Here is an 11608-nt window from a genome sequence, read left to right as displayed (position 1 = left end):
TGAAAAGGATAGAAACTACTCAACAAAACTTTAGGAAGTTGCCAATTTCCGAAAGCGAATATTATCTTAAAAAGCAACAACTTAACACATTTGAGCATTTTTTCACAATTTCAAATGAAAATAAATTGTATTTTCAGATCAATCAAGCATTTTTCTATACTTTGAAATAAAATTATGAGGAAAAATATGGGACCAACATTCCGCACTGGGCTATTTTGTAGGGTGGTCAACAATAGTTGTCCCATGGTAAGCAGGTACGTTAGAAAGTAGGTATTAGGTAGGCACTTATGCCTGCCTACCATGAAAGTTTTCCTCAAAAAGCCAACTCACTTGGCGCTATGAAAAATAAAAATTCCCTGCAAGAAAATCCAAGCATTGTTAGATTATTGAATTTTATTCTGATTTCAGCAACCGCTTAATATCCATTGGTAATCAAATTTCAACTTTCTAATAATTCGATAATCCAAGACACTTGAAAAGGGGATATCCCCCTGTTCTAATAATAGTTCTGATATTATCCTTGCAAAGAGTATATACAAACCTATCTGAATCTCAAGTGCTTTTCACAGGATGTAACCGATCAGAACACTAAAACACGTCTGTAGCGATTACGGTATCTTCACCTCATTGGTCGTCACAAGGTCATTATGAACTTTCACATACCTGTAGATACCATTGTCACTTTTCACTTTTACCACTTGAAAAGTAGTGCGCAAGCCAATCTTTTTTGCCGTGGTGCTCAAATCTCAGAAAGGCACAAAAAACTAAGAGAAAGTGAGGAGAAGCAGCATTGAAATTGTAATGTACATACCTTGTACTACCTTGAAGCAATGTTTGTCGAACTACTACAGTAATTTACGAGAATCTCTATGTTTCTCTCTCTTTTTCAATGTATGCATCTCAAGTGCTTACGTGAATGTGTGGTGAGAGTCTATTGGCTCCCGCAACTAATTGTTACTATTGCTGATAACTAGAGGAGATTTTTGAACATAACATTTAGTGGGTAAAATAGTTGAAAATTGCATTGGGAATTGCATTGAAAATTAATGAGAAATCTTTTCTATCTACATAGGAACGCAGAATTTCGAAGAATTGGGTTCTATTAATCTATGAGTCTATGAAATTTGACTTTCTCAGCAAATCTCCATTCAAGTCAAGATACTATGATAAAAATTCAAATTCAGATTCGACTCCAAGAGAGCACGCGTGAATTTCTAGATCAAAATAAACTAACATTTCAAATATTGAAATAAAATTCAAATTTGTTCAAAATTAAATCTCAAAATAATTTTCCATCAACTTAATAATTATGCAAAAGTCAAGAATTGGGTAAAATCCTAACTGCGATCAGCTATGTATGAAAATTGTAGTATGACGCTTTGTGTCTCAATTGCTATTTTCCCCTTGTCTGACCGAGTAAGCAATTGTTGTTTTCTGTTTTTCTTTTTTTTGTCAATGTTCTAAACAACTGCCACCAATGCAGGAGACACGTGTTTTTAAGAGAAACTAAGTTTTTTTCTAAATTTAATTAAGACATGGTTTCATCGTAAAAAGTACCTATTCTCCTACATTTGGGAAATTTGAAAATTTTTTTTAAGGTATCACCACTTTTTAAGGCTATTGTTTAATTATCACAGTAAAAAGTTTCAAAAATTTTTTGAAATTTTTATTTACAGTCAAAAAGTGGTATCATACTATACCCTCGAAAGTCGAAAAGAAACAAATTTTCTACACATTTTATATTTTAATTACGTTTCAATTATTTGTATTTGCGCATTTTGGGGGTTCAAGGTTGCTCGTTGCTCGAAATTACTTTTATTTTTTAAATCTCACATTTTTGAAAATTTACCAACTTAATAAATTGGAAAATCTTTTTTTTTTACTTAAACTTTTAATACCTTTAAAAAAATTGATCGTATATTTTTAAAAATTAATAAAATTCCGCAAAAAGGTAGCAAAACGGGATGCAATTTTTGATCTAAAAAGCAAACGGAAAAGTTAATATATATTTTTAATATCAATACCAAGACGTTCTAGCTAGTCCTTTTTAGTTCCCAATCAGGAAATAACAACTTATTTGCAAATTACTTTTAGCATATTTAAATTTAAATTTTCTACTTACGTGGGTGATGCTAATGCAGTTCAAGTGTGGGTGACTAGAAAAGTTTGAAAGCGGAAATGTAGGTGTAAGTTCTGCTTTTTTAAAGCAGTAAACAACACTTAAAATTGCAACTTTGCGTTTTAAGATGAGACAGAAAAAATACAAAAACAGCTGAACGAGCTGCTTGGCGCCGACAGGGACATCAGTCATCACTTGTGAGCCACGCGACCCGGGGTCCCTTCGACGTTTAATGACTTTTCGGCGATGGCAACGAAGACGGCGACTGCGACGACGGGGGGCGCAAAAAACACGGCTTCATTTCATTTGACACAAACACACACATGCACAACACATATCCTCGTTTTGCTCCAAAAAACTCTCCTTTCGTTTCCGTCTTCGAAAATTTTTTGCGTTTTGCTGGGCTCACTTTTCAGTCAGATGAGCTTGACGGAAGCACAATTTCCGGTATTTCTTCCGCATACTTTACACACTCCCCAAAAAATATTCCACGTCAACATCACCCAAAAAAAGTTTAAGTTCAAGTTGGCATAAAGCTTGTGGCTCCAAGAAAAAGCTCCCAAAGATAGCAGCAAAAAGGAAGGAAGGAAGGGCAAGATGAATTATTCAGGAAGTGTGTGTTTCGATAGGAATAGGAAAAACGGCAAAGAGTTGTTGAAGATGGTGTTTGTGTGTGGGATGGAAAACGTTTTGGGTTGTTGTTTTTTATCGGAACGAAACTCCTCCAAGGGTCAAGAGTCAAAAAATTTGAGTTTTGAAATAATGGGGGAGGTGGAATGAGTAAATTATGGTAATGAGATTAAAAAAAAAGAGGGCGTTGGAAGATCTTTGGGTTCGGTGCACTTTACAATTTTGGTGACGTAGAATAAAAATAAAATAGGCTCAAAATTACTAGTTTCGTGCTTACTAGAATAAATAATGGATTTGGAAAACTGGTTTGCAACAAGGGAAAACGAAAATATTTTTAGATTGATCGGATTGAAAATTTACAACAAAACAACCGAAAACTCTAATTTTTAGATAATTTCTATAAGGAAAAAATGGTACCAAATATAACTGTGAAAAAATTTATAAAAGTTTTCAGATATTTTTAAAGAAATCACAGTTGGCAAGATATTTTAGAAGGGCAAAATTATTTTTGAATTCCCGCGCAAATGCCTGATCTAGTTTGGACTTTTTTGTATTGCGGGATAATACATTGGTCTTCTTTTTCTACAAAAATATTTCATAAATGTTTCAATGTTAATTTTAAACCTAATATAAAGATTCCGTAAAATGTTTTTTTGGTGATCATGTTTTCTTTACGGAAAAACGTCTAAAAATGTGAAAAACTATGCTTCAAGTTGTAAAACAGAGAATATCTAAATATAGCCTGAAAACCAAAAAGGCCGAAACTAGGTCGCTCGTTTGCGCGGGACTAATTTGCAATTTTTCAAACTGTGAAAATCTGAACGAACTTTTTTGCAAATTTTGATTCCATCCATTTTGGCTATGAATCATTCAAATTTAATATCCTGTCTGCTACTGATGATTACAGGAAATTTGGGTGAAAAGTTGAAAGGTTAATCTTTTGTAACATCAGGTTTTTTTGAAAAGTTTGATAGGTTACAAAAAGCTGCATTATTTCAGAAAAAAATTAACTAGTTGAGAGGTGAAAAACGGTTGACAATTGGCGAGTTAATAGAGCACCAAAACCACTTTCTCTAAAAGGAAGAGCTCTCACTCATAAAAGTGCTTCTCTCTTTCCGCGACTCTTTTTTCTTCTCTTTTTTCCTTCTCAATTTCTACTTTTCTTTCTTTTTTTCCTCCTTATTTTCTACAACCGATTCATTCATAGGCTATGACGTTGTGAACAACAAATGTTTCTTTTTTCTTTGAGAAAAATCAGAAGGCGTTGATGGAAAAGAAAATGTGTCGGAAATAGAGCTGAAAGAAAAAAATTGGATTAGGTTGTGATGCATCATCAAAAATTTGTTAATTTGATTTTACAGAATGTGTGAATCTTTTTTTTTCCTACAACTTTTATTATAATAACTTCTTATCAATTTGAAAATAAATAAATAAATATCGAGTACATCTGTAAGTGTTAGGACACGTGATAGAGGAATAGGGACGAAAGGAATAAAATGGAAAAGAGTAGGGGGGATGTCCCGCGGGAATTCTAGGACAACAGCAGCAACCAGTCTGACGGGGCGCTTATGGAAATGAGCAACCGATAGAAAAAAGAAGAAAAAGACCAGTTATGGCTGAAGAGATGGTGTCAGGAAATTCACTTTTGGAAAATATGGTACATCAGAGAAACAAATGGCGGAAACAGTGGAATTTAAAATTTGAAAGTTTAAAGCCGCCAATTTATAGAATCAGAACTGTTGAATCAAAACGACAAAAACATACTAAAAATGTTTCATTTTAAAGATGCTCAAAATAGATGGTTTCTTACGGTAGGTTTAGGTATTTTATAACAAATTGGAAATTTGAATGTACATGTTTTGGTTATGAATCCTGAAGAACAAAACCAGAAAAAAAGGATGGGCTATAAACGGAATGCCGGAGCAGCTCATTCACGCGTTTCCAGGAGCAAGAATCTCCGCACGCGCGATTTATGGGCATAGTGTCGACGAATGAGCCAGAGCTGTGGAGCTTATGTTTTAACGGCTTTGTACACTTTTAGGGGGTTTTGGGCACTATTTGAAATGAATCGGAATGAAGAAGTACTGTTGGCAAATTGCTCAAAATTCTGAAAATTCCAAAAGCACTCCAACAGAACAGAACTTGCCCTAGTTTTGCCCAAAAAATATTTTACCGTATTCCCGTATTCCCTCTTGCACCCGGATTCTATTTTTTACCGTATATATTACCGTATTCCCTCTTGCACCCGGCTATTCTACTTGAGTACACATACCACTCTGTTCATTTTGAAAATTTTGCAAAGTGGTTGAATACAAAACTCAAGAAAAATAAGTAGTGAACATTTTGTCAGGTGACAAATGTTTCATAAACTCAACGAAAAAGTCTATAAAGAAACGGTAGCTTGGTTTAGAACAAAGTTGATATTTTCTGGCTAGCAAAAATCGTGTTCAACAAAAAAGTAAAACAAATTAGTAAAATTTTTGAAAATGGGTTATAAATTTCTTTTCCAGTTTTTTTCAGCTTTTGGTCGAGATGTACCTAGAACGTGCGAAATAAATTGAAAAACCTACTCTATATCAGTTCTCGTATCTAATGAAGCAGAGTAAAAAACCAACAATATCCAGTGCAACGGAGCAAACTAACATCATTTGCAGAATATAAATCAAACGAAAACAAATGTTCGTTTTGTGAGAATCTTTATAAAAAACAGAAAAAAATAAGACAACATCAATCTCTGATCGTGATGTCAAAGCCTTCTCACAATGAGAATAAAAGGGGTGAATTTGAGTGGTGTTGGTTGGAATCGAATATCTTGAAGAGCTCCCCCCACACGCACTGATGAGATGTTGCCAAGGAGCAAAGGAGCAGAATGACGGGGATACAAAGGATAACGAGAAAGAAAAGGACATTTGGGGAAGACTGGAGGAAGGGAAAAAATGAATCAGAAGACATTTTCATCCACGTTGTTCTTGTTGAGAATTAGAACTAATTGGTTGATTGGACGGATTGACCGCCTTGGAACATATTCGTCCAACAAAAAATAGCTGGAATTTGTTGAAAATGGGTGCATCTAGAGCATTTACAAGTTTTTTTGACTGTACAATTCTGTACAATTATTTTTTACGGTGTTGATAAGTTATTAAAAATTTTATATTAGTAACTATTTTTCAGTTTTTCTCATTGTGGTAGTTCTAAGTAATGTAGATTTTTTTCTAAATACTTTGAATATACAGTAATATTCGAAAATGGGAAAAAATTTTCAAAAGTCCTAATTCTGAAATTACGAATTTCGAACTCTCGGTAATCTCCTTTTTTGAATTTCCTCTAAAACGAAAAGTGCAACCAATCAGCGATTTGCTCCGCCCATGTGTGAACCAATCAGACGGAGTGTGTTTAGTTCAATCTGATTGGTACGGAAATGGTTTCTCTCTATTTTGGAGGTAATTCAAACATGGAAATTAGTGTGAGCAGGAATTGGCGAATACTTTTTATATATATTTTTTTTTTAATCTATATTTTTATCGAATTTTGTTGATGGCAAAAAATAAAATTTTCTTCTGAAAAGAAAAATCCAGCATTGTAAGCAAAAAATATAATTTATTTTCGAAATATCGGATTTTGTGAAAAATCGAAAAACAGACACCCTTGATTAAAATATTTATTATTTCAAAAAAGAGTGTTTCCGAAAAAATTCACAAATCAACACCTTTAAATTTAATATTATTCCCAGAGAGGAACATTGCAACATTTTCGTTCAGTATGTCATGAATTCTTCACTAAATAAGCCATCTTCACTAAATAAGCCATGGTATCAAGGAAGTGTAGATGATAAGTGGAAAAAAAAAGAACCGGACGATGAGAAACAAGAAGCAAAAAAACGAGAAAATGAGAAGAGTGTATGTGTGTCTTTTGAAAATGAGCACTCTTTTGGAGCACAGGCAGAGCAAAGTGGATTCTGCGCTGGGAAAACACCGACTAGGCAAAGGCAGATAATCAAATTGACCCCATAGGCTAATAGTAGCTGCTTTTCGCAATAGAGACTTGACTATAATGATTCGTTTTTTTTTGTTTTCTATTTTATTTTTTGGGTTTTGGTTTTCTATTCTGACGTTCTAAATCAAAACCTTACTTTTCAGTTTTTTTTTGAAAACATACAATTACCAAAACTTGAACCCAACAACTCAGAAAGAGTTGCCATAGCACATATTCAATCAACGGCGAACAAAGTAACAAGTAACAAAATTTTGTTATTTTTTGCGGAGAATTTCAGAGAAAAGCAACTGCAACGAAAAAAGTAGACGTCGAAGTGACATGAAAAGCAAATAAGGAATCGGAAATTTGTGAGTTTAGCTGGGGGATTACAGAGGATATATTAAAAAAATTTTAGGAACAAACTTCGCATGAACGGAATAAACAAGCACGTGGACCGGAGAATTTAGGTTACTCGAGGTCTATTCTCAAATAAGGCTTTTGAGTTGGGTTAAGAAATTAGAAAATTATGTCCAAGAGATTTCCCAACTTTTTGGAAAAAGTGAATAGGTGGCAGAAAGAAAAATTGCGTTAGAGTAGTTTTTCATATATAATCTTGACTTTCAGATGTTTTGTAAAACATGTGAACAACTATAGGAGTTTTCAAGAAACTTTTCTTTCTGAAAAAAATATGATCACTTTTAAAGGCTTCCACATTTGGAGCAGGGATGTGCGGCAAATCTCAAAATTTGCCGCGCTCGGCAAACTCGGCAAATTTGCCGTTTTCAACAGACTCCGGAAAAATGTTATATTTTAGATGTATTTTGGAGCACCAAAGATATCACACATCTGATTTCTGAATAAGTTTCGTGAGCTGTGTCAGCTTAAACATCAAATTAACTCCATTTTGTGGAATTTTACTAAATTTTAGGGGACAAATTCAATAGTTTTGGGCAAAATTGTTTTGTCAAATTTTTGGTGTGCTGCAAATTTCGAAATTTGTCGAGCTCGAGCATCGTTGATTTGAAGCAATTTGCACTGGAAAAATAATCAGATAGAATTTTATCCTGATCACAATACTTGTCAATTTTTTGTAGTAGCCTATTTTAAAATTTCTTTTTTTCAAATGGCATTTATGATCTCCGTATTGGTAATCTCTGTGACCAGGAAGTGATTCAAAGAATCATTCACGGTGATACCAAGAGCGTTTATAAAATTTGCTGAACAGTTTTTTAGATGGTTTGGCCACACAACCATATTAATAATTGTTTTATTGGACTTTTAGGTAGAATTTCAGATTGGAAGATTTCTGGGTGTTTTGTCAGCTAGCATTCGACAATTGAAAGAGATTTACGGATTTTTCTAAACGAATCTATACTAGAACTTCAACCAAACATTATCCAGTTTGACCTTCTTCTTATCTAAACCAGGAAGTGTTGAGTATAGTCATTCGATTTCTTTATCTCTCAACGTGTTTATCCATTTCTCCAGTAGTATAAAACGGTGATCATTTCAATTATTCTGTCAATTTTGCAAAATGAATCTTCTTCTTACCTTTTTGGCTACTATTCTGTGTGTCAGTGAGTTAGTCTCGACACTTCAACCGGAGTGCAAACTTCCATTGGACATGGGAAAAACACCATGTAAAAATGGAAAGAAGGAGATAAGAGTGAGTTTTGATTTTTCAAAGCTTTCATGTCGCTTTTTTTTGGAAACTTTGGAATTTTTGGAAATTGGAAAAAAATATAGAAAAACATTGGTACTTTCTGAAAATAGCTATACGTTTAATTGAAAATTCCGAGAATTTGCTCAAAAACTGACTCAAAAGTCAACGTGCCGAAATAACACTGAGACTGTAAGTCTTTTCAAAATTTCAACTTTTCAAAACTTTCAACAAAAGCAAAATTATTTTCAGAAACTAAACATATTTCTCAATATTTTTATTTCATAAAATTCATAAAGTATAAAGTCTTAATAATTTACAGTACCACTTTGACCAAAAATCCAATATCCCATTGGCTTTTGAGTACAGTGGATGTGGAGGAAACAAGAATAATTTCAAAACTGAGAGTGAATGTCGATTTACATGTACTGGATGTATGTTTTTTCATTTGAATTTTTTACTTTAAACCAAAGTATTTAGATGATCAATCGGGATGTGCCGCTGGAAGTAAGCCAATAAACGATAAAAACTGCCAAACCGATGTAAGTTGCTCCATGTTTTTGAAAAAATCTGTAAAAATTCCAGGAAGAATGTGGGCCAAAAGGTATCTGTAGGTACTCTAATCATATTAATATTTGCTGTGACAAGAAGATTGAAAAGTTGATTGAAGCTGATTATGAGCCAAAATGTCCAAAAGGAAAGAAAGTTGCAAAAATTGTCGAGGGTGGAATCCCTACAACGATTGTTGGGAAGAGTTGCAAATCAAAGTTCTGTCCAGCTGGAGCAACCTGTGTGGAGGGAACATATTTTGCCACTTGCTGCAATTAATTATTTTCGGCCGTGCATGTTTATCTATATAAACTTTTTTATTAATGAATTAATATAACTAATATAACCTTTTCCAAACAATTCGTCTGAAATCTTTAGATTTTCGGACTCCAGCAAATATACAAAGCTATCGATTTGTATATGATATCCCACTGTTTTAAATGAAAAATTTAATGTAGAAGCATATTATAAAAAACCAGCCGTTTGCACGTGCTCCGACTGGCGTACGGTAAATTGTTTTAATAAATTTTAAACTGCTAATGTAAGATTTTTGTACAGTCAACACTTTTCCTGGAGTTTTGCGGAATTTCAAGAAAATTCTAAAACTTTTCCAGAGTTTCTAGAAAATTCTAGAACCATCCTGCTTTTTATGTAAAAAGTCCTAGAAGGGACAAATTTTAAGCGCTTTCAGAATTTAATTACAAAAATTTCCAGGTGCCAGAAGCTTTCAGTTTGATCAAAAAAACTAAATTTCATGCAATATGACCGCATTTTTTTATTGGGAGATTTACTACGTTTGCATTACTTTAAAAATTAAGACTCTGGCCGTTCACCAAAATTAGTGACTCTGGCCGTTCACCAAAATTAGTGACTCTGGCCGTTCACTAAATATAGTTACTCTGGCAAAAATAGTGACTCTGGCCGTTCACCAAATATAGTGACTCTGGCCGTTCACCAAAATTAGTGACTCTGGCCGTTCACTAAATATAGTTACTCTGGCCGTTCACCAAGTATAGTGACTCTGGCCGTTCACCAAATATAGTGACTCTGGCCGTTCATCAAAATTAGTGACTCTGACCGTTCACCAAATATAGTGACTCTGGCCGTTTACCAAATAAAGTGACTCTGGCCGTTCACCAAATAAAGTGACTCTGACCGTTCACCAAAATTAGTGACTCTGGCCGTTCACCAAAATTAGTGACTCTGGCCGTTCACCAAATATAGTGACTCTGACCGTTCACCAAATATAGTGACTCTGGCCGTTCACCAAATATAGTGACTCTGGCCGTTCACCAAATATAGTGACTCTGACCGTTCACCAAATATAGTGACTCTGACCGTTCACCAAATATAGTGACTCTGACCGTTCACCAAATATAGTGACTCTGACCGTTCACCAAGTATAGTGACTCTGGCCGTTCACCAAATATAGTGACTCTGGCCGTTCATCAAAATTAGTGACTCTGACCGTTCACCAAATATAGTGACTCTGGCCGTTTACCAAAATGAGTGACTCTGGCCGTTCACCAAAATTAGTGACTCTGGCCGTTCACCAAATATAGTGACTCTGGCCGTTCACCAAAAATAGTGACTCTGGCCGTTCACCAAATATAGTGACTCTGACCGTTCACCAAATATAGTGACTCTGACCGTTCACCAAATATAGTGACTCTGGCCGTTCACCAAAAATAGTGACTCTGGCCGTTCACCAAGTATAGTGACTCTGGCCGTTCACCAAATATAGTGACTCTGGCCGTTCACTAAATATAGTTACTCTGGCAAAAATAGTGACTCTGGCCGTTCACCAAATATAGTGACTCTGACCGTTCACCAAATATAGTGACTCTGGCCGTTCACCAAAATTAGTGACTCTGACCGTTCACCAAATATAGTGACTCTGGCCGTTCACCAAAATTAGTGACTCTGGCTGTTCACCAGATATAGTGACTCGGACCGTTCACCAAAATTAGTGACTCTGGCCATTCACCAAGTATAGTGACTCTGGCTGTTCACCAAAAATAGTGACTCTGGCCGTTCACCAAAATTAGTGACTCTGGCCGTTTACCAAATAAAGTGACTCTGACCGTTCATCAAAATTAGTGACTCTGACCGTTCACCAAATATAGTGACTCTGGCCGTTCATCAAAATTAGTGACTCTGGCCGTTCACCAAAATTAGTGACTCTGGCCGTTCACCAAAATTAGTGACTCTGGCCGTTCACCAAATATAGTGACTCTGACCGTTCACCAAAATTAGTGACTCTGGCCGTTTACCAAATAAAGTGACTCTGGCCGTTCACCAAAATTAGTAACTCTGACCGTTCACCAAAATTAGTGACTCTGGCCGTTCACCAAAATTAGTGACTCTGGCCGTTCACCAAATATAGTGACTCTGACCGTTCTCCAAAATTAGTGACTCTGGCCGTTTACCAAATAAAGTGACTCTGACCGTTCACCAAAATTAGTGACTCTGGCCGTTCACCAAATGTAGTGACTCTGGCCGTTTACCAAATAAAGTGACTCTGACCGTTCACCAAAATTAGTGACTCTGGCCGTTTACCAAATAAAGTGACTCTGACCGTTCACCAAAATTAGTGACTCTGGCCGTTCACCAAAATTAGTGACTCTGGCCGTTTACCAAATAAAGTGACTCTGACCGTTCACCAAAATTAGTGACTC

General features: G+C 35.2%; 1 protein-coding gene across 1 annotated transcript; it reads left to right on the top strand.

The window, feature by feature from the left end:
- Window positions 1–8242: 8242 nt before the first annotated feature.
- Window positions 8243–9273, top strand: Y49G5A.1 (BPTI/Kunitz inhibitor domain-containing protein). Its single transcript, NM_072012.2, has 4 exons — window positions 8243–8387; window positions 8704–8815; window positions 8862–8923; window positions 8967–9273. Exons 1-4 carry the CDS (start codon window positions 8256–8258, stop codon window positions 9207–9209), a joined length of 549 nt encoding a protein of 182 aa, NP_504413.1. The 5' UTR covers window positions 8243–8255; the 3' UTR covers window positions 9210–9273.
- The last annotated feature ends 2335 nt before the right edge of the window (window positions 9274–11608 follow it).

The sequence above is a fragment of the Caenorhabditis elegans genome, chromosome V (assembly GCF_000002985.6).
Source record: "Caenorhabditis elegans chromosome V".
Lineage (NCBI taxonomy): Eukaryota > Metazoa > Nematoda > Chromadorea > Rhabditida > Rhabditidae > Caenorhabditis > Caenorhabditis elegans.
The sequence above is the reverse complement of the archived record's forward strand: the minus strand, read 5'-3'. Positions and strand labels throughout refer to the sequence as shown.

Excerpts from the sequence above, each read along its gene's own strand:
- Y49G5A.1 (NM_072012.2), top strand. The coding sequence starts at position 8,256 with ATGAATCTTCTTCTTACCTTTTTGGCTACTATTCTGTGTGTCAGTGAG. Across the intron at positions 8,388-8,703 it reads ATGGAAAGAAGGAGATAAGA|TACCACTTTGACCAAAAATC; the intron begins GTGAGTTTTGAT and ends AATAATTTACAG. Across the intron at positions 8,924-8,966 it reads ATAAAAACTGCCAAACCGAT|GAAGAATGTGGGCCAAAAGG; the intron begins GTAAGTTGCTCC and ends TAAAAATTCCAG.